We start from the raw sequence: 25,101 nt of genomic DNA on the forward strand, positions 1-25,101 counted from the left end.
CCAAGCTGCTGCCGCCGTGCAAAAGCTGACAAGCTGATCTGGGATATTCTCTACGAAACCGACACTTTTTTTTTTTTCTGTCGGCGTGGCGGATTCAGGAAGTGAGAAAAAAAAACTCTCCGGAGGAAAATCGTCGGGATTGAGCGAAGTAAATCTTTCCCTCGGCTTAAGTCACTCAAAGTCCAGTTACATAAACATCTGTGAGCGGCAGAAGCCAGGAGATGAATTTGAATTCGGATTCTCTCTCCGTTACGCAACGAGCAGCTGCTGCCGACATGTCGTGATGGAGTCGAAAAGTTTGTTCCGCAGGAAAGTTGTTGTCGGTCTTTGCTCATGTAGTCGAGGTGCGGCACTGGGTGACGTTGTTGCTCCTCAGAGAGATGGAGATCTGGTTGTCTGACAAAGCGATCTCACAGAATACGATGAATCGTTCCGTTGTTGTTGTTATTGTTCCCTGTGAGTTATGGCGAGTGAGAATTCTCACCTCCTCGTCTCACTTCAGCCTCGCAGTCGTCTGCTTTGTTCTCCTCAGGCTGCTCGTCACTGATAACGTTTCTCTTCTTCTCTGCTCTCAGGACTGCTGTAAACCTCAGGTACATGTGTGTAGCACCTGTGTAGTTATTGTGTGCTCCTCTAGTTCCTCCTCTCTAGCTCCTCCTGCTGCTGGAGAACCAGCTGACGCCAGATCATAGTGATCGTCTGACGCCCCCTCACTAGCAGCTGCTCCTAGTTCCTATTGTGTTGTGCTCGTCCTACTGAAGCTCTCCACGCTCCACAGAGAGTTCCTCACATGTGTAGACCTTCACGCTGTTTCTCACACTCATGACAGATCTTTTTTTCTGAGCAGTCGCATAGATCCACCCTCTGCCTTCTTAGTGACATCAAACTTGAGAACAAACACAAACAAATACAAAATACAAAAACACAAATGAGAAGTTTGAAGCGATGTGAGAGTGCTACGTTAAGTATCATGCGATGAAGAGTATTTAAGGTCAGGTGGAGGTATAATGGGAAGGTAGAGTAAGAAAAGTGAGGTTCAATAGTAGGGTAGTAGTAATAGTGATGTATAGAGTAAAAATAGTGAGGTAGAGTAGAGTAAGAATAGTGAGGTAGAGTAGAGTAAGAATAGTGAGGTAGAGTAAGAATAGTGAGGTAGAGTAAGAATAGTGAGGTAGAGTAAGAATAGTGAGGTAGAGTAAGAATAGTGAGGTAGAGTAAGAATAGTGATGTATAGAGTAAGAATAGTGAGGTAGAGTAGAGTAAGAATAGTGAGGTAGAGTAAGAATAGTGAGGTAGAGTAAGAATAGTGAGGTAGAGTAAGAATAGTGAGGTAGAGTAAGAATAGTGAGGTAGAGTAAGAATAGTGAGGTAGAGTAAGAATAGTGAGGTAGAGTAAGAATAGTGATGTATAGAGTAAGAATAGTGATGTATAGAGTAAGAATAGTGAGGTAGAGTAAGAATAGTGAGGTGAAATATGAAATTGTCATGGTTAGTAAGAGTGATGTATCGAGTAAAAATAGTGATGTAGAGTAAAAATAGTGAGGTGGAGTAGAATAGTGATGTATAGAGTAAGAATAGTGAGGTAGAGTAGAGTAAGAATAGTGAGGTAGAGTAAGAATAGTGAGGTAGAGTAAGAATAGTGAGGTAGAGTAAGAATAGTGAGGTAGAGTAAGAATAGTGATGTATAGAGTAAGAATAGTGAGGTAGAGTAAGAATAGTGAGGTGAAATATGAAATTGTCATGGTTAGTAAGAGTGATGTATCGAGTAAAAATAGTGATGTAGAGTAAAAATAGTGAGGTGGAGTAGAATAGTGAGGTAGAGTTAGAATAGTGAGAATGAAAAATGGTTATGAATATTAATAGTGATTAAGAGTAAAAATAGTGAGGTGGAGTAGAATAGTGAGGTAGAGTTAGAATAGTGAGAATGAAAAATGGTTATGAATATTAATAGTGATTAAGAGTAAAAATAGTGAGGTGGAGTAAGAATAGTGAGATGGAATATGAAATTTTGATGGATAGTAATAGTGATGTAGAGTAAGAATAGTGAGGTAGAGTATAAATAGTGAGATAGTAAAAAAAAATAGTGATGAATAGTAATAGTGAGGTACAGTATAAATAGTGAGGTAGAGTAAAAAATAGTGATGAATAGTAATGGTGAGGTAGAGTATAAATAGTGAGAGAGTAAAAAATAGTGATGAATAGTAATAGTGATGTAGAGTAAGAATAGTGATGTAGAGTAAGAATAGTGATGTAGAGTAAGAATAGTGAGGTAGAGTATAAATAGTGAGGTAGAGTATAAATGGTGAGGTAGAGTATAAATAGTGAGGTAGAGTATAAATAGTGAGGTAGAGTTGAATAGTAGTGTAAAGAAAAATGGTGAGGTAGAGTCAAATAGTGATGTAAATTATAAAATGGTGAGATGAGAGTGAGGTAAAGTTAAAAAAAGGCACAGTAAGGTACAGTAAGAACAGTGAGGAGGAGTAAAAGAGTCAGTGTCTGAAAGAGTGAAAGAGCAAGGGAACAAGGGAAGAGAAGAGTGAATCTCCAGCTGACTCGGATCCAAATATTGTGGTGACACCTCAGTGTCGGCCCGACCCCGGACCGGACCACCCCGTCCGCGGGGTCGTGGGGGGACAACGAGCGCCGGCGGAGCAACGGGCGCTGCCACACTCGTCTGCAGCAAACCTGAGCTGCTATTTTTAGATCCTTTGTGACAAACCTGCAGCGCTTCCACGACTGTATGATGAATTCTGCAGCTCCATCCTCACTCTGACACCACGCGTCGCTGCTCCGTTTGACATTTTTGACGCTCTTTCATGTCGCCGGTGACATTCAGCCGCCGCATGTTTCCTCGAACTCCTCGTCCGATGACATTTTTACTCCCAATAATGAGTCGTGTGAGCGCATTGTTGCCGATGAATCCGCTTTTCTTTTATTCTTTATATACGTGTTCATTAGAACCAAACACGGGATTAAACGTGACGAAACTACGATTAGGCTTCTCTGGGCCGGACCCTTCTGGACCCTCCTGATGTCCCACAAATCCTCCTGATGTCCCACAATTCCACCAATGTTTGATGGAGATTGTTTGTGTGATAGCAAGGGAAAGATAAGGTTTTTCATGGAGGTGAACACGTCACATGACCTCAGCTGTATCATCATTGGGTTAACGGCGTACACACACACACACACACACACACACACATACACACATACACACATACACACACACACACACAGAGAGAGTGCATTAGCGTCGCTACAATTGAGTTTGATCCGTTAGCATTACTCTACAGCCCCCCCTCATGGTTGGTGGAAAGTGATTAATTGGCTCGTTTCTCTTGGAGAGCATTAACCCCCGGTGGGGGGGGGTGGTGTTCCCCAGACAGGAGCCAGTCGCTGTGGTGATGCAATGATGCTAGTGATGACCCCCCCCCACTCCCCTCCACACACACACACACACACACACACTCTCCAGGGACGTTCTTGACTCAGTAATGATGGCGCTGCAGACGCACCTGAGCTTTTGTTATTGTTGTGTTGCATTACATCATGGGTTGGAGGGTACGAGCGATGATGTCATGCCTCACCCTGAACCCCCCCCCTCTCACACACACACCTCCCACTCACCTCCCCCGCTGGTTCTACTGGAGCTGCTCCACTGATGCTTTGTTAAGATGACATTTGAATATAAGTTTACACGTTAGCTTTTAAAACACTCGTAATCGTTCCATTTATTTAAATTTAAAATGACTCATTAATCGTCATGAATCATTTTTTTTATAAATATGTTTTTTGATTATGATCAGGCTGTGTTGTTCGACCCTGGTTTTAAAAGCGCTCTATAAATATAAATGACTTACTTATTTTATTTTTATTATTTTACTATATTTCTATCATCGGTTGGTTTATAAAAAGTCAAATTGTTTTTTTCCAATAGACAGAAATACAGCAATTTTTCATAACACATTAATCAAAATAAAATAAGAACAAGAACAAAGAGAAAGAACAAGATGATACAATCTAAGTCTAAAGATAAAGAACATAGATCAAAGAAAAATAACAAAGACAAAGAATACAAAGACTAACATAGAACAGAACATCCAGATACTTTCACTCCACTCCTGCCCCCGAACTCAGAATTGTACAATTTAATAGCCCGAGGAATGAATGAGTCCTTGAGTCTATTTGTTTTGCACCTGAGAAGGAGCATTCGTGCCGAATTAAATAAGATGACGTTGATAATTTTCTTGAATTAAAACGCGTATACATTTATCTTTTCATTTATAAATTGCGAATTTTCTTTCAAAAATTAACTTACAAATGCTTCTTTATAAAACTGTTTTAAAAACATTATTATTATTTTCAGCTCTGGTGTGTTATCTTCACACAATGTGGATCAGAACATCACATGCGAGTGTTTGTAGTCGACACAGGCGTGAGTGCAGACGTGGATCGAGCAGCAGACGTCGTCCGCGGCTTCATTGTCTCGCTCGCTCTTTCAACCTCTTTGTTTTTCATGTGCGGCTGCTCCGTCGCTTCACATGCTGTCATGTTAATATCACGCACACACTCCAGCTGAGCGAAGGTGAAGTGCTTCTCTCTGCTTATTTTAAGCGCCCCCCCCCTCCGCTCCGCCGTGTCTCGCTGTCTGGGTTGCCACGGCAACTGAACCCCCTGGAGCTTGCTGTGTGTAAAGAGAGGAGGGAGGGTGTGGGGGGGGAATGTGTCGTTGCCATGGTCACCAGCTGAGTGATAGAGTGACATCATGGTCTATTATCTCCCTCTTTGATGAACCTGTCTTCTACCTCATCGCTGAAGAAGAAGAAGAAACGCTTCTGTCTCCCCCCGTCGTCATGGCGACCGCCTCCAGCCTGCTCTGACCGTAACCTCAACCTTGATCAGCTGTGATTGACAGCTCGACGATTTTGACCTAATTCACGAAAACTTAGATGTTGGTGGTCTTGAAATATCTTGTCGTCAATCTGAAGGTTGTCCAAGTGTGTGATTGTAGAATCGACGACTGCATCCACACGACTGTGATGTTGAAGTGATTCTGATTTGTGTTTGACACCTGGAGGCTAGAGAACCGAAAGAAGGAATTAATAGATGAATAAATTAAATTAAAGCGAAAGTAAACAACATTTTAATGAGGAAAAAGGTCAAAAGCAGTACATAAAAATAATAACTTTTTAATCATCATTTAATATAATTGATACAAACGAATAATAGAAGTGACAGTTCTGCTTAATTGCTGAAAACATTAAGAGAAATGTTTTTTTATCACAAATTTTCTATTCATTTTCACTTCACTTAAAGCAAAGAAAAACGATTAAAAAAAAGTTAAGTGACGATGACATGTATTAATAATAAGCAGAGTTAGGTTTATATTGTATATTTATATTTTTGAAATGGGGAAATTGGAAGTTTCACATCAGTCTAACATGTATTTAGTATCGACATCCATGAACAAAATCATCGGCTCTTTCCGTCTCGAATCGAAACCGAACCGGACCGTGACGTCATCAAAAGCAAAATACGACTCCCGATCTCGCCCGTCCTCGTCTCTGCTGGGGGGCGATAAGGCTCGTCACTCCCCCCCCTCCTCCTCACCCGCAGCATCAGCATCAGCCTCCTCCCCCTCCTCCCCCTCCTCCCTCTCCTCCCTCCTGACACACATCCTCTCATCCTCCGCTCCAAACAAACCTCGGTCGCCGTCGCGGATCCGCGTCTAATGGTGCATGAAGGCGTTTTCACTCCGGCGGAGACGTCGTCAGCCATTTTTACTCTCCTGACTCCCGACATGTCCGAGGGCGGCTCGGTGGGGGGAACCGAACCCGGCAGCCGGGATCGTGTCTGCTCGTGAAGCTCTTGTTTTTTTTTTCTCTCTCTCTCGCGGATTTTTTTTTTGGGGGGGGGGTCTCTGAGAAGCCGGGAGGGGAGGAGAGAGAGAGGGGCCGGGGTCGAGGATGGGGGTCTTTTCTGCCGCGTAGATCCGGGATGCTAACCCGGCGGACCCTCCGTCATCATGAAGCCGTTAGCGTCCGCGTCAGACAGCAATGGAGTCCAGAACCAGCAGGATAAACCCCCGGTGAGTATCCACGTCCGAACCGGTTTTTTTTTTTGCGCGTCGGTCCAGATGTGTGTCAGTGTGTTAAACTGCCGCCATGTGCGCGTCTTCTGTCAACGTCAGGAATCGAACCCCCCCCACCCTCACCCCCCCTCCCACACCCAACGACACCCAATCGATCAGACGCCATCACGGTCAGTTTTAACGAGCTCGTTAAGCGGACAGTGAACGCAACACGGATCCGCGGTGTCGTCCATAAATAACGTCCAGATGTTCGGTAGTGACGCTGTCCGCGGTGCTGAACACGTCTGCGCTTTGAACCCCTCGACACACGCGTGCACGCGCGCACACATTAAAGCACGGCTAGGATCTTCGATAGTAAAAGAATCCACCCACGTGATCGGTCAACATTTTAAAAATATTTTAATACAAGTCTCGATTAATAGATGCAGAAGTGACACACCCAGAACCTTAAAATACATCTGCCTTTGATACAGCTGTGTGTGTCTGTGAGCGTGCGTGTGTGTGTGTGTGTGTGTGTCACACGTGTGTCAGGATAAACATAAAAAGACGTTATTTGTTCAGGCTTTTCCTTGATTTTCTGGAACTCCTGTGTTGTTCTCATTATTATATTGACCTTTAAAGTATATATTTTATTGTAAGTAAGTAAGTAATTTTTATTTATATAGCGCTTTTCCAGACCAGGGTCACAAAGCGCTTAAACAATCAAAACAATATTCAATAAAGTATATATTTTAAAGGTCAAGATAAAACTGATAACACAACAGGAGTTCCAGTATTGTAAAGCGCTATAAAAATACAAATTACTTATTAACAAGTCATGAAGCAAGTGATGCAACATCCTTTTTTAAAAAAAATGTATCTTTGACTTTTATCTTCGCCTTCGATCAGGTCACATGTTCGCTTTGAAACTTTGATGTTCTTTATTCTCTTGCCCTTAAATATATAGATGTGTGTGACACGTAAGACGATCACTTCTTCTCTAATGTCAATAGATCCAACAATTGTTGCTCATAGTTTGAAAGAGTTTTAGTTCATAGTCTTTAGCTAAAGTTAGTGGAGCCGCTAATGTAGCTGAAGTGTCCATCTGCCGGTCACTTCTGTAGCTTTTGCCAACGAAGCGGTGAACGCCGTCTTCCACGCTTGTGTCGTGAAGTCGTCGCTGTGGTCGATCTTCTGGCCCCCCTCAACCCCCCCAGCTCCTGGGATTAAGGTGGTGTAATTGAGTTTGGTTTGTTCAGCAATGATTCTGTTTGCTCTCACTTTATCTCCTCATCTTCGCCCTCGCTCTCTCGTTAGCATAGTAATGGCGTCGTGTGCAAATATTCGTCGTCCCAGCTGGAAAAAGTCTTCATGAGGGAAAGCAAACAGCCGTCCTTATTACAGTAACAGCGTCTCCATGGCAACCGCCGGGCGTCACCATCTCTTTCCCTTCCTCCGTCGCCGCGACTCTCGCTTTTGGAGACGAAACGTTGTCGACGCTCAATGTTGTTAACCGCTTGATTTTTTTTTTATCATGGATCTTTGCAGTTTAACCTTTTCAAGATTAGACGTCACGGTCAATATTTGAATGAAATCTGATCCTTACGAGGCGTTTAATTATTAATCTCTTGGTCATTAAATTAAGAAGCTGTGAGAGGAAATGTTTAAATCCAGATCACGTGGTTGAAGCTCAAACTAACTCAGACGTTAACTCATTTAACTTAAAAATGAAATGGGTGATTATATTGTGATACTGTAGTAACAAGGATATATTTGTAGTATTGTCGAGTACTTGACTCTCTTGTTGAAGAATTTACAGATCGCACGACTCTTGACGAAGTCGTAACTAAATTCCCTTGTTTTTAAACCAAAATATGTCCAAACATCAGCTTTAAAAGCTGCTGGAGTCGACTGTATCCTCTCGTCCTCAGTTGTCGCCAGGATCAATGGGGATTTCATTGTTCATTTAGCTGTGGGGGGATCTAATGACTATGGTGATAATCTAGAGGCCGGATGTTTAATTGCAATGCTCTTAATATTTGTATGTTAATCGTCAATAAAGAAATCAAATTAGTTTATTTTAAACACACTTTATGGAAATATAAACCATAAAATAACTATGATTATAATTGTGTTGTCGTTTCCGTCGACGTGTTTGTAAATATGTAAAACTAGGAAAGAACGTTGAACAGACAGATGCACACAAGTGTGATTTGAATGACTTGTTGGAATGAAAACAATAAAGGTCATAGGTCAGCTAATATAAGTTAAAGGGTTGAGAGTGATTTCACTTTTATTTGAGGTGTTACGTCGAAGGTCTTTGACGGTCAGAACTCATCATCTGATGTCATCTGTGGAGGGATGATCTTTGCCGGGCTTATTTAATCAGACGCCCCGCCGACAGATTTTAAATCTACAAATCGGATCTCTTGCCCTCGCCGCGGCCCGGCGCCCGTCGCCTTCGGGCACACTTCGCCCGCCGCCACTCGCCCGGTCACGTGACGCTTCATTAGATGCCGCATCGCGAGAGGAGTGAAAGCGAACCCCTCACATGCCTCCACACTCTCTTCCTCTGCGTCCCTCCAGCAGCAGAATTCCACATGAGGAGACGAAGCACCAGCAGGCGCTCGCGGCGCTTCTAATCTAGGTCATTAGGTCTGCAGTGTAATTTAAGGAGCGGCACATCTGCTCGCGTGGCTCCGGCTCTCCGGGGCGAAGCTTGGTCCGGCTCCGAGTCCGGCAGCAGGTACCACCTCCGGCACCGGGCGAGCTAATGCTACAAACACAGCAGATCGATGAGTCCATTAGAGTCACGGAGCTGATGTGACCCCGACAGGTCGCTGACCAACATTACTGACCTACATGAGGGGAGGGACGGATTAAGTGTTTATTATCCTCCCACCCTCCCCCCCAGCATCCCTTTATCTCACCCTCTCTGTGGGAGGAGCCACCGTGTGTGTCGGCTTAGCTTGTTTTAAGAGTCCTCTTGTTGGTGGTTTTGGGCGTGATTGAGGTTTGATCTGTTCTCGGTAGACTTAGAGTCACAGTATGAGTCATGACGACTTGCTATCACCGTGACGATCTGCTGTCACCATGAAAACCTACTACTTCAATGGCTACCTGCTGTCACTATGACAACAAAATGTCACCATTGAAACCTACAGTTGCCATGACAACCTGCTGTCACTATGACAACAAAATGTCACCATTGAAATCTACTGTTGCCATGAGAACCTGCTGTCACTATGACAACAAAATGTCACCATTGAAACCTACTGTTGCCATGATAACCTGCTGTCACCATGACTACCTGTGGTTACCATGATGTAGTACCGTCACCATGGCCAGCTACTGTTGCCATGACAACCTGCTATCATATCATGGCATATAGGTTGGCGTGACAACCTGTTGTCACCATGACAACCTACTGCTACTATGACAACCTGCTGTCATATCAAGGCATATAGGTTGGCGTGACAACCTGCTGTCACCATGGCAACCTACTATCACAATGACTACTTGTTTTCACCGTGACTACCTGCTGTCACTATGACAACCTAGTGTTTCTAGTACAACCATCTATCGCCATGACTGTACAAACAAAGCTAACTTACTTAGGATCTGCTGTCACCATGAAATCAAAGTGTGGCTATAACAACCTGTTTTCACCATGGCAACCCACTGTCACTATGGTGTCACCTTGCCTACCTGCTGTCACCGTGACTACATACTACTACAATGGCAACCTGCTCCTACCAAGACAAACTACCTTCTATGTTACTATGCCTAGGCTGTCACTATTAAGTTGTATGGGCACCTTGTCAACTTACTGTTGCCATGACAACTTTCTGTCACCATGTGAATCTACTATTTCAATGACTAGATGTTGTCATCAAGACAACCCTCATACTACAATGACTACCTGCTGATACGATGACAACCTAACTGTTTTAGCACAACCTGCTATCACAATGACATCCTGATGTTACCGTGACAATAAAGCATTACAATGACAACCAATTGTTACCGTGACAACTCTTCCGTCAATATGGTGACGCCTTTGCTACCTGCTATCACCATGACAACCAGTTGTCACTATGACAGCCTGCTGTTCCTTTAGCTACCTGCTGTCACCGTGATCACCTGTTGTCTCCATGACAACCTGCTGTCACCATCCACACAAGTGAGTCTACTCCGGAGTGATGATGTCATCACAGCCTGGAGAGAGTTTCCCTCTGGAACGTCAGATCAATCTGTAATTAAGATTGTTGCTGATCTAATTATCCTCCGACAATTATTAGTTACCTCATCGTCACAGAGTCGATTATCTGCTGCTGCTGGAGACACGCGTTCTTCTTTTCTTCTGAGCTTTATTTCATTGAATAGCAAACAAATACATTCAATGATAAGCAACAGTCAACTTATCTATTCTACTTTGTTGTATATTTATATTCTGAAATCTTCTTCTCTTCTGATTTCTGGTGAATTTTATCATAACTTAAATACTTTATTCTAAAGTCTCTCAAAGACTTTTTAATCGACAGATAAAACGTGCATCGTCGTCACTCCTGGTCGATCCAACATCACCAAAACTAGTTCTGCCTTTTTGTTCTCGTCTGTCTCGTCAATCTTTGCGTTCATTTGTTTTGATTCTTCCTCCGGCGTATGAAATATTGAGGCTCCAGATGTGCGTCCCTCCGGCGCCCCCTCCCTCCCGCCGCGTATCATAATAATAATAAATAAAACATTGTCTCATGAAATATGAAATCTCGACCCCGTGAACCAGATTCTTCTTTTTGTTATTTTTTTCTTATTTATATTCGTCCTGAGCTTATTATGTTTTAACTATAGCTGATAATATAACCTTAGACAGGTGTAGTGACCGCGACTGTCCTGTAGTAGTCCTCCGACATTAGTCTCCACCCTGCCCTCGCTCTCTTCTTCACCGCCCTCGTCTTCCTCACTGACTCATGCTCACCTTTATTTATTCAACTCACGACCGACTCCGAAGACGTCTCCACTCACCACTGATTTTAGGATTTTTTACTGCTGTGGAAACGTCGGCAGCTGTTGTCATGGCAACGGCGGGCGAAGCCCACGTTCTCTCTCTCTCTCTCTCTCTCTCTCTCAAGTTTGCGTACAAACGCGTGTGACCCCAAAAATGAAGCTGTGAGGGTGTTTCTGCTGCTGCCCCAGTTTCTGAGAGATTATTTAAACACACAAGTTGTAGGTTATTAGTTCCCGAGGGGATCCTTGAGAGGATCTGACACACACACACACACACACACACACACACACACACGCACACACACATCTGGGTTTCTAGTTTCCCCGGTTATTATTCAGAATATATGATCAGACTTTACTCATGTTAGTTTATGAGTCCAGAATTTTGATGAGGGAGTTTCCCAGAGTAGCTGCTCTCGAAGAAATTTGCTAAAGATCCTTCAGCTCGTCACTGCCGCCGTTAACACACTTTAAAAAGCATTTTCGTTACATTTCTGTAAAAAAAAACGACTATGTTTGACATAAACGGTTATATTTTCATGTCTAAATGGATTCAAAGATAATTGTGTTTCAATAATTATGTTCAATGTACACTTTATCTAATCATATACTATTTAATGAAATAAAATGTAATTTAATTATCTTAATTCTGATTATTTTAAATTATATTTTGCTCAGTAATATATTTATTCCATTACGGACATTAAAGTTGCTTTTTTTTAATACATTTTTTCCATTTCTCATTTTTTGTCATGAATCTGTATCGATAAAGTTGTCGTAGTAAATGTTAGTCGTGTCCAGTAGTCCGGCATGTGTGTCTATAGACCTGCCGTGTGTGAGCGACCTCAGGTGCGTGCGTGTGTGTGTGTCGGCTGATACTGACCAGGTGTGTGTCGTGTGTGTGTGCGCAGCTCCCCGCAGACTTCAGCAGAATTCACCTGGCCGACGGGCTGCACCCACAGGTGACCCACGTCTCGTCCAGCCACTCGGGATGTAGCATCACCAGCGACTCTGGAAGCAGCAGCCTGTCAGACATTTACCAGGTACGTTCTCACCCTCGTGATGATGTGGCCGCGGTCGGGCGAGACCCGGGTGTCATGTGACCGATGAAGACGACGCTCATGTGATTAGAGGGAGAAAAGTAAACGCTCCGAGTTCCTCCCACGTCAGCCTCAAACGGAGTGAGCGGAACCAGCAGAACTGGACTGAACCGAACTCACTCTCGCTTCAGTGATCCTCTTAATATCGTGATACATCTTCACCCGTCATCCCCTGTGTGTGTTTGTGTGTGTGTGTGTGCACACGAGTGTGTGCGAGCTTGTGTGTGTGAAAAGCAAGTAATTCTCCTTCCCAGGTTCAACTTCTCTTCTTTATTCTGTTCCTGCTTCCTTTTACCTCTGTGATTGTGTTTGTTTGTTGTTTCCTGCTTTAACCTGCAGTCACATGACCAGATATGAATCTACATCATGTTTTAATTTTGTATGAAAATGTTTAACTAAAGATCCATTACAGGAATTGACCACGAGTCCAACGGACGATTGAATTTTCTTCCAAATGAAAATTATATGAAAATAATAATTATCTTTTTGAATATTTATATTTTTAAAACGAATAATACGAAGTAGTAGATCATATATTTTATATATGTTTTTTAATTACATTTTATTGATTTAAATTGATTTTCTTATTCACAGAAACATGTTATTTAATTTTTTTTTTTTATTTACTACCATCCACTATTTAATGAATGTGGATGTTGAATGTTAAAAAACAACATTTGATTCAGCTTTAAAGTTTGCTATTTAATTCTTAAATGATAAAGATTATTCCCATTTTTGAATTACGTCATGATATTGTTTAACAGTCAAATAGATTATTTTATTTTTCAAATTTGTTTTATTTAATGGTGGAAAAGTCTTCCTGGATTCTCACCGGATCTATATCGATAAAGTTGTTTTAAAAATGTCAAGTAATATTTTTATAATAGTTTTTTTTCCATGTTTTTCAGTAGATTTGAGACTTTAAAAGCCTTAACTTTTTGAGAGTGTGTCGTCATTTTATTTGTTTTATTTGGTTGTGGACTTTTTTTCTATTGGGAAATTTATATATTTAATCAATTATGTATCTTCTCCTACAATTGCTTTTCTTACTTTTGTCTTTTCATCTGAAATATTATTAAAAACGAGGATTACTAACCATAATAACGACCTAAAAGCGCTGCAGAACAATCTTAAGGTGGCGGTGCCTGATGGCTCCGCCTCCCTCCAGGTCAGCCATGTTTTTTTTAGTGTGAATCAAGGACGTCTTCAGCTTCGATCCAGGAATAGTGGCGATGAAATATTAAAGTGGTTCCAGTCGACCGAGCATTTATAGACGTCTGATGTCACGCCAGCACGGCGAGGTCACATGGGTTCACCCTCCACTCTTCTTTGCTGGTCTGACTCCCTGCTGTCGGAGCTCCTGGTTTAACTCTTGAAGTCCTGTTGATGAAGTGAAGATGCAGGGAAGCTGCTGTGAAAGTGAATGTAGAGAAGTTCTCTGGAACTCTTTCTCGGGTGTCGGACTCTGTTCTGGACCTTCAAGACCAGCAGTCGTACGATCAGTGACCATCTGTGGGAGGCTCCGCCCCCTACTCGTCCCCCCCCCTCCCCACCGCCTCCTAAGACGGCGCCCTGAATCATTGATGAGACTGGAGCTGGTTGGAGAGATATGACGGTGAGGATTTGGGGAGTGTCCTTGACAAATGCGGGTCTGAACCCGCCGAGTCGGGTTCTGGACGCAGGTGAAAGATGCGACTGGCTCTGGAGCTCTGTGGTCATCTGGCCAAGACGCCGTTTTCCTCCGGCAGGAAGCTGGAGGCGGGACGCCGCGGCGAGGTGAGCGGGCTTTTTTTGCTTCAGAGAAGGACTAGACCCGGAGACCGTTGAGGCTGTGGTTCCGGACCAGGATTATAGGGAACTGGGTCCCGCGATTGTATAGATTACGTTGGTTTTTAAATGTGTTTTATTTCTGGATTGTCGCCGCATCTTTGTCGATAAAGTTGTCTTAGTTGGGTCAAGTGTCCAGTGGTCTTGTGGGAGTGACCACAGGTGTGTTCAGGTCAACCTTCTCAGAGCAGAAACGAACAAAAGTGTGTTTGTCGTCGATGTTTGATTCGTCAGAAGTGCTGACTCATTCAAGGACAGTTGAGTCGTGAAAGCGTTGAGTCATGAAATCTGATTTTTGACGACGACTTTGAGCTTCTCCTGGTTTAATTCTGATGGTTCTGATGAAGTGTTTTTTGTGGGGTTTTTCAGTCTCCAGGTGAGTCGTGGTCCCTCCGGTCGCACCCCCGCATATCGTCAAGACCCCCGTGAGTCTCCCGGTGAAGTGACCTCCTTGTTTCTCCCCCCCGCAGGCGACGGAGAACGAGCCGGGCGACATGGACCTGAGCGGTCTCCCCGAGACGGCGGTGGACTCGGAGGAGGACGACGACGAGGAGGACATAGAGCGAGCGTCCGACCCGCTCATGAGCCGGGACATCGTGCGGGACTGTCTGGAGAAGGACCCGATGGACCGGACCGACGACGACATCGGTGAGTGGTCCCATAGCGAGGACATGTGGGCGCAGCAGCATCTCTGCCCCTCCCCCACGTCTCCCCCCCCTCGCCGCCGTCCCTCCCTCCGCCAGCGGCTGTTTCTAGGTCACACTGCCCCCCCCCCCCCCCACACACACCCCTCAACGCTCTCCACACATTAAACTTTTAGTGATTCCGCAGCTTCACGCTGAGTGCCGACCCAGCACGACTTTATTTGACTTTAGGATTAAAACCTTTTATTTACGCTTCGACCTGATTGGTCCATAGCATGAGAGGGACCTGTCAGTCACGTGTAGCATGAGGAGCTAAAGTGAGAGCTAACAGTTAGCATAACAACAACAAAGCTACTTTCCATCACTTCATCCATCGTTGCTCTTTTCTCCGCTGACGTCATCTTGTCACTTTTGATCACTCAGCAGCTTCATCATCTTCACACTCCTAACACACCACATCTCTTCATCTTTTTCTTCATCACTTTCTTCATCTCTCTTTTGTAGTTTCCTTTTCTTCTTCCCCTCCTTTTAGCTTCTCTTCATCACTCCTTAGCAATATTCTTAACTTGCATCTCTTCATCACTTCCCATCTCTTGGTTTTTACTCCTCATCTCCATCTTTATCACTTCTTACCTCACCTTCATCACTCCTCATCTTCTCTTCATCATTCTTCAACTCCTTTTTATCACTCCTCTTCTTAACTTGCATCTCTTCATCACTTCCCATCTCCTCCTCATCACTCATTTTCTCCTCTTCATCACTCCTCATCAATTCATCACTTCTTTTCTCCTCTTCATCACTCTTCGTCTCCTCCTCATCACTCATTTTCTCCTCCTCATCACTCCTTTTCTACTCCTCATCACTCCTTTTCTACTCTTCATCACTCCTTTTCTACTCTTCATCACTCTTCATCTCCTCTTCATCACTCCCTACCTCCTCTTCATCACTCCTTATCTCCTCTTCATCACTCATCATCTCCTCCTCATCACTCCTCATCTCATTTTCATCGCTCACTACCTCCTCTTCATCACTCCTTATCTCCTCCTCATCACTCCTCCTTGTCACTCTTCATCTCCTCTTCGTCAATCCCCAAATCCTCTTTATCACTCCTCGTCTCATCTCCATCACTTCTCATTGCCTCCTTATCACTCCTCAGCTCCTCTTCATCAGTCCTCACCTTTATCACTCCTTATCTTAATGTTATCACTCCTCACCTCACCTTCATCGCTCCTTGTCTCCTCTTCAGCACTCCTCATCTCATCACTCCTCATCTCCTTTGTATTACTTTTATCTTCTCTTCATCTCTCCCCAGCTCATCTTTATCACTCCTCATCCTCCTCTTCCTGTCTCCACTTTAGTACCTTCTTCTCCTCTCTTCTATGCAACCCGGCGGGCCTCCTCCTCCTGTTTGTCTTTTCTCCTCCGTTCATCTGTAGTGGAGCTAAAAGAAAATCAGCGTGTCATCACTTCAGTAAATGAGTGAAATGGGTCGTGGAAGAGGGGGATGAAGAGGAGGAGAGACTCGTTAAACTTTACTGTGCATGAATATTTCATCTCCTTTGTTTTACACTCGAGCCTCACTTTCACTTTTAGGGACGAGTAGCTTCTTCTTCTCTGGTCATGTGACCACAATCTTTCATCTCCTCTGGACCAGTTTGACTACTTATGTTGGAACATTTTTACTTTGTGATGTTTTTGTCTCTTCCTTTTTTTTTCCCTCCTCCATCTGTTCATCCACCTCCTTCTGATCGACCTGCTCCTCCTCTCCTCCCAACAGAACAACTCCTGGAGTTCATGCATCAGCTCCCGGCGTTCGCCAACATGACCATGTCGGTGAGGCGAGAGCTCTGCGCCGTCATGGTGTTCGCCGTGGTGGAGCGAGCCGGCACCATCGTCCTGAACGACGGCGAGGAGGTGAGAGAAGTGTGTTCGGGGTCACCGGCCTCACCGGGGAATCTTTCTTCTCCCGCTCCACGTTTATTCTGCTCTATTAAACGTGAATGTTCGGAAGCTTAGCGATGCCCGCGGCGACTTCACTTTCTCTCAAAGGAGTCGCCATGACGATCCTCTCTCGTGCACCTCGGCGGCGAAACGGCGCTGACCCGCAGGTCGATTCCGAGAGCTCCGAGGTTCCGTTGACAGTTTCCAGGAATTCTGTCGGTTCACTCGGAATGACCCGGAGTTCCGAGATAAGAGTGTTTCTTAGAGACTCGATCCGACAGGTGATGAGTCCGAGTCACGGTTTAGTTCAACGAAGACAAAGAGAGTTTTATTTTTGGTCGGATGTTCCGTCCAAGCTGCTCCGGTGACTTTGATGTTTCTTTGTTCTTGACTTTGATGTTTCTTTGTTCTTTTAGTTGATGTCAATCCTCTTTGTGACCCGACACAAGGATTATAATCTGAACATTTCCCTCCTCTCAGTTTGCCTTTGTGATGTCATAAAGGACAAAGATTAAAGCAGCCTTTTTAAACTCTGTAAAGTTCTCCTTGGTTTTTGTGACGCTGATGTCATTCGATCCTGTGCCGAGCTGAAGTCTCTTCTTCTGCAGCTGGACTCGTGGTCTGTGATCCTCAACGGCTCGGTGGAGGTGACGTACCAGGACGCCCGGACCGAGATCCTCTGCATGGGGAACAGTTTCGGGGTCTCGCCCACCATGGAGAAGGAGTACATGAAGGGGGTGATGAAGACCAAAGTGGACGACTGCCAGGTGGGAACACAGTGATGGTCACATGATCACTGTTAAAACAGATCTGGATCTCGTTCCTTTCCATGCCTTCTGTTACTCTTTTCCTCCACCTTAGTTCTCTTCTTCTTCCATACCTCCTCCTCCTCTTCCTCCTCCACCTCTTCAGTTATTTTCATCCTCACTTCCTCCTGCTCTACTTCTCCTTCTCTTCCTTTTCTCCTCTCCTACTACCTTACCTCCTCATTTCTGCTCTTTTCACCCCCTCTTCCACCTCTTCAATTATTTCCCTACTCAATTATTTTCTCACCTGTCTCTTCTCATCCCCTACAATTGGTTCTCTTCTCAATTCCCATCTTCTTCTCCTCCTCCTCCACCTCCTTTTTAATTGTTTTCCTCTACAATTTACTTTTTTCTTTCCTCCTTCTCCTTCTCCTACTGAATTATATCACCCCATTTCTCATCTTCAATCCTTTCCTTCCTCAATTTTCCTCCTTTTCAATCGTTCCCCCCTCAATTCTTCATCTTCTTCTCCTCTCCTCCTCCACCACTTACATTCTTTCCATCCTCACTTTCTCCTCTCCTTTTCTTCTGCTCCTCTTCTACTCTCCTCCTCCACCCCTTTAATGTTCCACCTCTTCTTCTTTTACTCCCTCTAATCAATTCCTTGCCTTCTCAAATCCTCCTCCTATTCTCATCCTCCACCTCTTACTTTTTCTCACCTCCCCCCTCTTTCTCCTCTTCAATCTTTCTCCCTCAATTCCTCATCATCTTCTCCTTATCTTATCCTCTCCTTCCCTCCTTCCTCCTCTTCCACCACCTCTGTAATTATTTCCCTCCTCCTCCACCTCCTCAATTCCTTTCCTTCTCAAGGCCTTCTACTCTTATTCTCCTCCTCCACCTCCTACTGTTTCTCCCCTTCTTATCCTTCTCCTCCTGATTTAAAATCTCCACCTCCATACAAACTTTGTCTCTGGAGTGTTTGTGTGATGCGAGGACCACTGTGTGACGGTTTAGATGGTTGACGGTTCTGTTCTCTTCCAGTTCGTGTGCATCGCCCAGCAGGACTACTGCTGCATCCTCAACCAGGTGGAGAAGAACATGCAGAAGGTGGAGGAGGAGGGCGAGATCGTCATGGTGAAGGAGCACCGAGAGTTGGACCGCACCGGCACCAGGAAGGGACACATCGTCATCAAGGTGAGGAGTCGCCGCCTGGTGGTGCCGCCCCGAAAGCTTTGTCACATGACCTCTGACCGGTCGTCTCCCCTCAGGGCACGTCGGAGCGTCTGACCATGCACCTGGTGGAGGAGCACTCGGTGGTGGACCCCACCTACATCGAGGACTTCCTGCTCACCTACAGGACCTTCTTGTCCAGCCCCATGGTGGTGGGCAAGAAGCTGCTGGAGTGGTTTCATGACCCGAGCCTCAGGGACAAGGTGGGTGTGGATGGATTTTTTAGCTTAGGTTAAGGGTGTTACGATATGTTGCAATACTGCTTAATCAAGAATGTATTTATTTGTAGTATTGCTACTGTATCCTCTCGTCCTGAGTCTTTGCTACATATCTTACGGGATTTTATTGTTCCTTTAGCTGAGAAGGACATAATGGCTGCTGCCATCTAGTGGCCGGAGGTTTAATTGGAACACAAAAATAAACAAACACAGTGAATATTTGCCTGGGAATTGTAAATAAAATAATGTAATTATTTGTATTTTTTACACTTTGTGCTCAAATATAAACCATAAAACAAGTATCGTAAAAAATTAAAATGATTTGAATGCCAAAGAAAATAACAAAATACAGTATAAAAAGAAGATAAGTGAGTGATTATAAATTAATCTAAAAAGAAAATCAAAACTATGTTAAATATCAATACAGTATCATGAACATTTTATTTACTCAATATTTAAGTGTATCATCCATATTTTTTTACACCCCTACTTAACCGTATGACCTCATGTTGACCTTTGACCTGCAGGTTACACGGGTGGTCTTACTCTGGGTCAACAATCATTTCAATGACTTTGAGGGCGACCCCGCCATGACCAGCTTCCTGGAGGAGTTCGAGAACAACCTGGAGAAAGAGGTAAGTGTCAAGAAGCTTAAATACGTTTGTGAGAACCTCGCACTGACTGGTCGTGGTGCGTCTTCAGAAAATGTGCGGTCATCTGCGGCTGCTGAACATCGCCTGCGCCGCCAAAGCCAAGCCGCGCCTGGTGACGCTGACCAAACCGTCCAGAGACGCCCCGCTGGCCTTCAGCCTGCTGGGCGGTCAGGAGAAGGGCTTCCGGGTCTTCATCGACGCCGTGGAGCCTGCGAGCAAGGCAGCGGAGGCCGGACTCAAGCGTGGAGATCAGGTAGGACTCGTCTGTGCACGATTGACCGCGACCCGTGGACGGTTTAAGAACGTCCGTCTCTTGGTGGCAGATCCTGGAGGTCAACGGTCAGAACTTCGAGAACGTCCAGCTCATCAAAGCCAACGAGATCCTGCGGAACAACACGCACCTCTCCATCACTGTGAAGACCAACCTGCTCGGTGAGTGAGACCCCACTCGACTCATCGTCCTCGTCATGTGACCTCCACTCACACGACCTGTACCCCCCCCCCCCCTCCAGTGTTTAAGGAGCTGCTGATCCGGCCCGAGCAGGACCATGAGCTGGACGTCGAGGAAGAGCATGACCGGAAGAACGGGGCGCCTCACCTGCCCAAGATCGGGGACATCAAGAAGGGCAGCCGGTACTCCATCCCAGACCTGGCGGTGGACGTGGAGCAGGTGATGGGTTTGGAGAAGGTCAGCAAGAAGGCCAAGAGCAACAGTGTGGGGGGGCGCAACAAGCTGAAGAAGATCTTTGACAAGACGCTCACCAGCATCCTGCCGCCCAAACCCTACAAGTAAACCATCTTTATTTATATCAAGTATTTGTTGTTATTCTTTAATTTAGAAAACGTGTTAAAATACTTTTCTTTATTGTTTTCTTTCTGCAATTTATTTCACATTTTATTATATAAAAGACCGTTTTTATTAAATAATATACTGAAAAAAAACATTTTTTACTTGTTTTGTAAAAACAACACAAAAATTATTTTGGGTTACAACATAGAATGGAAAAAATGAAATGAATAGAAATAATAAGATCATAATAATAAGGTTTAACAAAATAAAATACAAATACAAAAGTGGCTCATACATTAGAAGTGGCCATGTCAACATTTAATAATTTAAATTATTATTGGACTTAAAATCTATTAAACATTAAGAATAATGTGATTAATTCGTCTCTTGGAATTATGGTGTATATATTTTTTCATTTTCACACGAGTCGAGTTTTATTTTTGCTTTACATCAAAGTTTAAAAAAGAAGCAGCAGCGCCATCTGTCGACCGTCACCTGAACTGCTCTCCGTCTCTGTTCCCATAGCGACGTCTGCGTGGGTCAGTCTCAGGACGACAGCATCGTGGGGATGAAGCAGTCCAAACAGATCCCGCCGGCGCTGCCCGTCAGCGGCAACCTGTCGTCGTCCAACCCGGACCTGCTGCAGTCGCACCATCGCATCCTGGACTTCAACAACCAGCCAGGTTGGTAGTTCAAATCCCTCGGTCGCCCCAGACGTTGAAGCGTCTCAGGTGTCTCAGGTGTCTCAGGTGTCTCAGGTGTCTCAGGCGTTTAAGGCGTTTAAGACGTCACTTTTAGTTTAAGTATCTCTTCATTTCAGACTCTGAAATCTACTTTTTGAAGTTTAAAAATATTTATTTATCCATGAAACTGAGCTCTAACAAGCTAACTGCTAATGCTAACTAGCTGGTTAAAGGGGTTTTTTGAGTTGTTAAGGTCTCAGGATGAAAAGTGACCACGACCTCCTCTCCTCTCCTCAGACATGTCGGACCAGGTCCTGCGGGTCTTCAAGGCCGACCAGCAGTCTCGCTACATCATGATCGGGAAGGACACGACGGCGAAGGAGGTCGTCGCTCAGGCCATCCGGGAGTTCGCCCTGACCGCCGCCCCCGAGGCGTACTCGCTCTGCGAGGTGTCCGTGACCCCGGAGGGCGTCATCAAGCAGCGCCGGCTCCCGGACCAGCTGTCCAAGCTCGCCGACCGCATCCAGCTCAGCGGCAGGTAGAGAAAGAGAATATTGATTAACCTTCTTCAACCTCTGATGTCCCGACATCCTTCCAGCCGTTTAACCTTTGACCTCTGACCCCCTCAGGTACTACCTGAAGAGCAACATGGAGACGGAGACGCTGTGCTCGGACGAGGACGCCCAGGACCTGCTGCGCGAGGCCCAGATCTCGCTGCTGCAGCTCAGCACGGTGGAGGTGGCCACGCAGCTGTCCATGAGGGCCTTCGAGCTCTTCTGCGCCATCGAGCCCACCGAGTACATCGACGACCTGTACAAGCGGCGCTCCAAGACGGGCTCCTTCAGCCTGAAGCGCTTCGAGGAGGCCATCAACAGCGAGACCTTCTGGGTGGCCAGCGAGGTGACGAGGGAGCCCAACCAGCTGAAGAGGATGAAGACGGTCAAGCACTTCATCAAGATCGCGCTGCACTGCAGAGAGTGCAAGAACTTCAACTCCATGTTCGCCATCATCAGGTCGGTTGTGGGAGTTTATCAGAATTTAATCTAACATTTTATACTTATACATTCTTTTTATAGAATTTTTTATTTTTCATTTTAAATGTATTTTTAGCATTACATAATTTGTATCTTATATTTTAATTTAATAATTTATCTGTTAAAAGGTTGAAATTGTTGAATTTGTTTTTACTGAATAATTTACTTTGGTTTTCTAGTTCAAATAATTCAAAAAGAAATATTCTTAAGTAAATGTTTTTTGTAGCCTTTTAAATTCAATGTTGACATAATGGCGCCACCAGGAAATACTGTAATGCTACGTATTGAAAGTATATATATATATATATATATATTGAAATTTTATTTTTGAATTTTTGGAAACATCCATCTCTATGTGGAGATAAAATGAATTCTTAAAATATATATATATATATTTTTACTGCAATTATTCAAATGAAAAAAAAACAGCATTTTAATATAAAAATGATTTATTTATTGGACAAAAATTTTAATTTCTTAATAGAATATGAAATAAAATAAAAAATTGAAATAAATATTCAGCGGTTTAATAAAGAACACGTTTCAATTAAAAAAAACCAAACATTTAAAATATTAAATCAAACCATTAACAAGTGGCTTAAGTCGACCACCTGTGATGGCGGTTCTGTGACCCGCCTGGACTCTGACCCCTGACACCCTCCTTCTCCGCAGTGGCCTGAACCTGGCTCCGGTCTCCAGACTCCGGGGCACGTGGGAGAAACTGCCCAGCAAGTACGAGAAGCTCTTCAGCGACCTGCAGGACCTCTTCGACCCGTCCAGGAACATGGCCAAGTACCGGAACGTCCTCAACAACCAGAACCTGCAGCCGCCCATCATCCCGCTCTTCCCCGTCATCAAGAAGGACCTGACCTTCCTGCACGAGGGTAGGGTGTCAAACACATGACCTCGCTCCCGAGGCGCTCGCTGACCCCCGCGTTGTCTGCAGGAAACGACTCGAAGGTGGACGGGCTGGTGAACTTCGAGAAGCTGCGGATGATCGCCAAAGAGATCCGCCACGTGGGTCGCATGGCGTCCGTCAACATGGACCCGGCGCTCATGTTCCGGACCAGGTAAGAGGCGACCGATGTTCCTCCGGGTCCCCCCACACCCCCCGAACCCCCTCCCTGCTGGTGTCATCTGCCCGGTGTCGTGACTCTCACGTGGTGAATCTGGTGATCGTGGTTCTGTCCTTCTAAGTTCTGGTCTCTCTCTCTCGTCCTCTTCTGCTTCTCTGTCGTCGGCGCCGCAGGAAGAAGAAGTGGAGGAGTTTAGGGTAAGTCTGCTGACCCTCTGACCTTTTACTTCCTCCGCTCCACCAATCACACGCTTCCGCCTTCCCTCCGGTTTTGTCTGACGGTCGGAGGTCACACAGCGGGTCACGCTCGGCTGCACCACCCAGTTAAACCTGGAGGGGGCGCCTTATCTTACATTACACATCCTGTGACCTCTGTGTGACCTCTACGTGACCTCATGCCTTACAAGCTGCTCTAAGGTTTTATCTTTGCGACGGTTTGTTCGTCATTGTCTCGCAACGTCGATAAACTTTCGACCTTCGCTCGTTCATCATAGTGTGAAGGAGTGAACGATCGTTCAATGATATCAAAACAATCTCATAACCATGGTAACCATTAATGGAAGTATATAAGCGCCATCAGAATATTGAATGGTTGAGTTTAATGTTTTTTGTTTTTTTTTGGAACTATGTATTTTTTATTGAAACATAAAGCATTTAATAAAGATCAATAATTTTAAATTAAATAATTATATATATTTAAAAATATTTACACGTAGAGTTTGATTTTACAATCTCAATAACTTAATTTCATAGATTTTAATAAAATGAAATTACAATGTAAATATTTGGTATAATAGTCCCACTGTTTTATATTTAATTGAAAAGAGTTAAGAAAATCTATTGTTTATTATCATTTTATTTTATTGTAGAATATCAAAGTTTATTTTAAAAAACTAAATAATTTTGTAACATTAGATTTTAAAAAATGATTTAATGTCTTATTTTTCCAAACAATATTTGTTAACATTTCAATGGATTTTTAAAAAACTTTCACCTTTAAAAATGTTAAACAAAACCGTCAAATATCCTGAAGACGCTCATGTACTTCTACAGTCATCTGCTGCTTTGGCGCCATCTAGAGGAAATCAATATATTTTTATCTGCATCGTTCAGTCAATAAAGTTTTTTTTTTTAAGTTTAAAGTTATTTTATCGACACTATCAGACGATCGAAGATCTCTGGGGTCGTTTCTACTGTCGCTTCATCTTCTCTGAGCAGGTCCAGCGCACGCCAGAATGTTCACGTGTGTGTGTGTGTGCGTGTGTGTGTGTAAGCAGGTCACTCAGTCAGGGCAGTGCTGCGAACGCGGCCGTGCTGGACGTGTCTCAGAGCGGGGGTCACAAGAAGAGGGTCCGCCGCAGCTCCTTCCTGAACGCCAAGAAGCTGTACGAGGACGCCCAGATGGCCCGCAAGGTCAAGCAGTACCTGTCCAACCTCAGCCTGGAGACCAACGAGGAGAGTCTGCAGACGCTGTCCCTGCAGTGTGAGCCCTCCATCAGCACCTGTGAGTCCCCCCTGGACCCTCAAACCCCTGCCCACCCTCTGATCCGTCACCTGGTCTCACCCGTCACATGTCTCTCCAGTACCCAAGAGCGCCGGCGGGAAGAGGCCCGACACCTCGCCTGTGGTGTCCCGGGCCGCCAGTCAGCAGAGGGGTCAGCTGAGCAAAGGAAAAGAGGCTCTGCAGGTCCCGGCTGTGGCCCTGTACCCCTCCAGGAAGAAGGTCCCTGTCAAAGACCTGCCCCCTTTTGGTAAGAGCTGGTACTACGTTACTGTTAGAAGTTTGTTTGTTTTGATTCTCACCTGGTCCTGAGGTCACTAGTGGAAGTTATGTGAGGAGACCTTTAGGGCTCACTGTGGCCTCACCTTCATAAATCTTCATCATCCTCATCTCCATCATCTTCACCTTCATTAATCTTCATCTTCATCATCTCCTTCATCTTCACCTTCATTATCTTCATCATCATCTTCTCCATCATCTCCACCTGCGCTTATCTTCATCTTCATCTTCATCTCCACCTTCACTAATCTTCATCTCCATCATCTCCATCATCTTCACCTTCATTATCTTCATCATCAT

At 44.6% G+C, this 25,101-nt stretch overlaps 1 protein-coding gene across 8 annotated transcripts in view; it reads left to right on the forward strand.

Annotated features, from left to right (window-relative positions):
* rapgef2b (Rap guanine nucleotide exchange factor 2b) overlaps positions 1-25,101 on the forward strand; it is a 72,153-nt gene that overhangs the window by 41,052 nt on the left and 6,000 nt on the right. For 2 of the 8 annotated variants that reach the window (XM_087799331.1, XM_087799335.1), the window contains exons 7-24: positions 11,992-12,123; positions 14,478-14,655; positions 16,429-16,565; positions 17,201-17,359; positions 18,380-18,532; positions 18,607-18,771; positions 19,314-19,421; positions 19,489-19,692; positions 19,763-19,871; positions 19,952-20,228; positions 20,755-20,912; positions 21,210-21,450; positions 21,542-21,925; positions 22,619-22,830; positions 22,893-23,016; positions 23,196-23,219; positions 24,296-24,525; positions 24,605-24,772. In XM_087799331.1, the coding sequence (XP_087655457.1) occupies positions 11,992-12,123; positions 14,478-14,655; positions 16,429-16,565; positions 17,201-17,359; positions 18,380-18,532; positions 18,607-18,771; positions 19,314-19,421; positions 19,489-19,692; positions 19,763-19,871; positions 19,952-20,228; positions 20,755-20,912; positions 21,210-21,450; positions 21,542-21,925; positions 22,619-22,830; positions 22,893-23,016; positions 23,196-23,219; positions 24,296-24,525; positions 24,605-24,772 (3,163 nt within the window). Of the gene's footprint in view, positions 1-5,951; positions 6,092-11,991; positions 12,124-14,477; positions 14,656-16,428; positions 16,566-17,200; positions 17,360-18,379; positions 18,533-18,606; positions 18,772-19,313; positions 19,422-19,488; positions 19,693-19,762; positions 19,872-19,951; positions 20,229-20,754; positions 20,913-21,209; positions 21,451-21,541; positions 21,926-22,618; positions 22,831-22,892; positions 23,017-23,195; positions 23,220-24,295; positions 24,526-24,604; positions 24,773-25,101 lie in introns of those variants that run through there. The other 6 variants (XM_087799333.1, XM_087799339.1, XM_087799337.1 and 3 more) reach the window with 5 other exon arrangements.

Source organism: Callionymus lyra, chromosome 9 (genome assembly GCF_982586985.1).
Source record: "Callionymus lyra chromosome 9, fCalLyr1.hap1.1, whole genome shotgun sequence".
Classification (NCBI taxonomy): domain Eukaryota; kingdom Metazoa; phylum Chordata; class Actinopteri; order Syngnathiformes; family Callionymidae; genus Callionymus; species Callionymus lyra.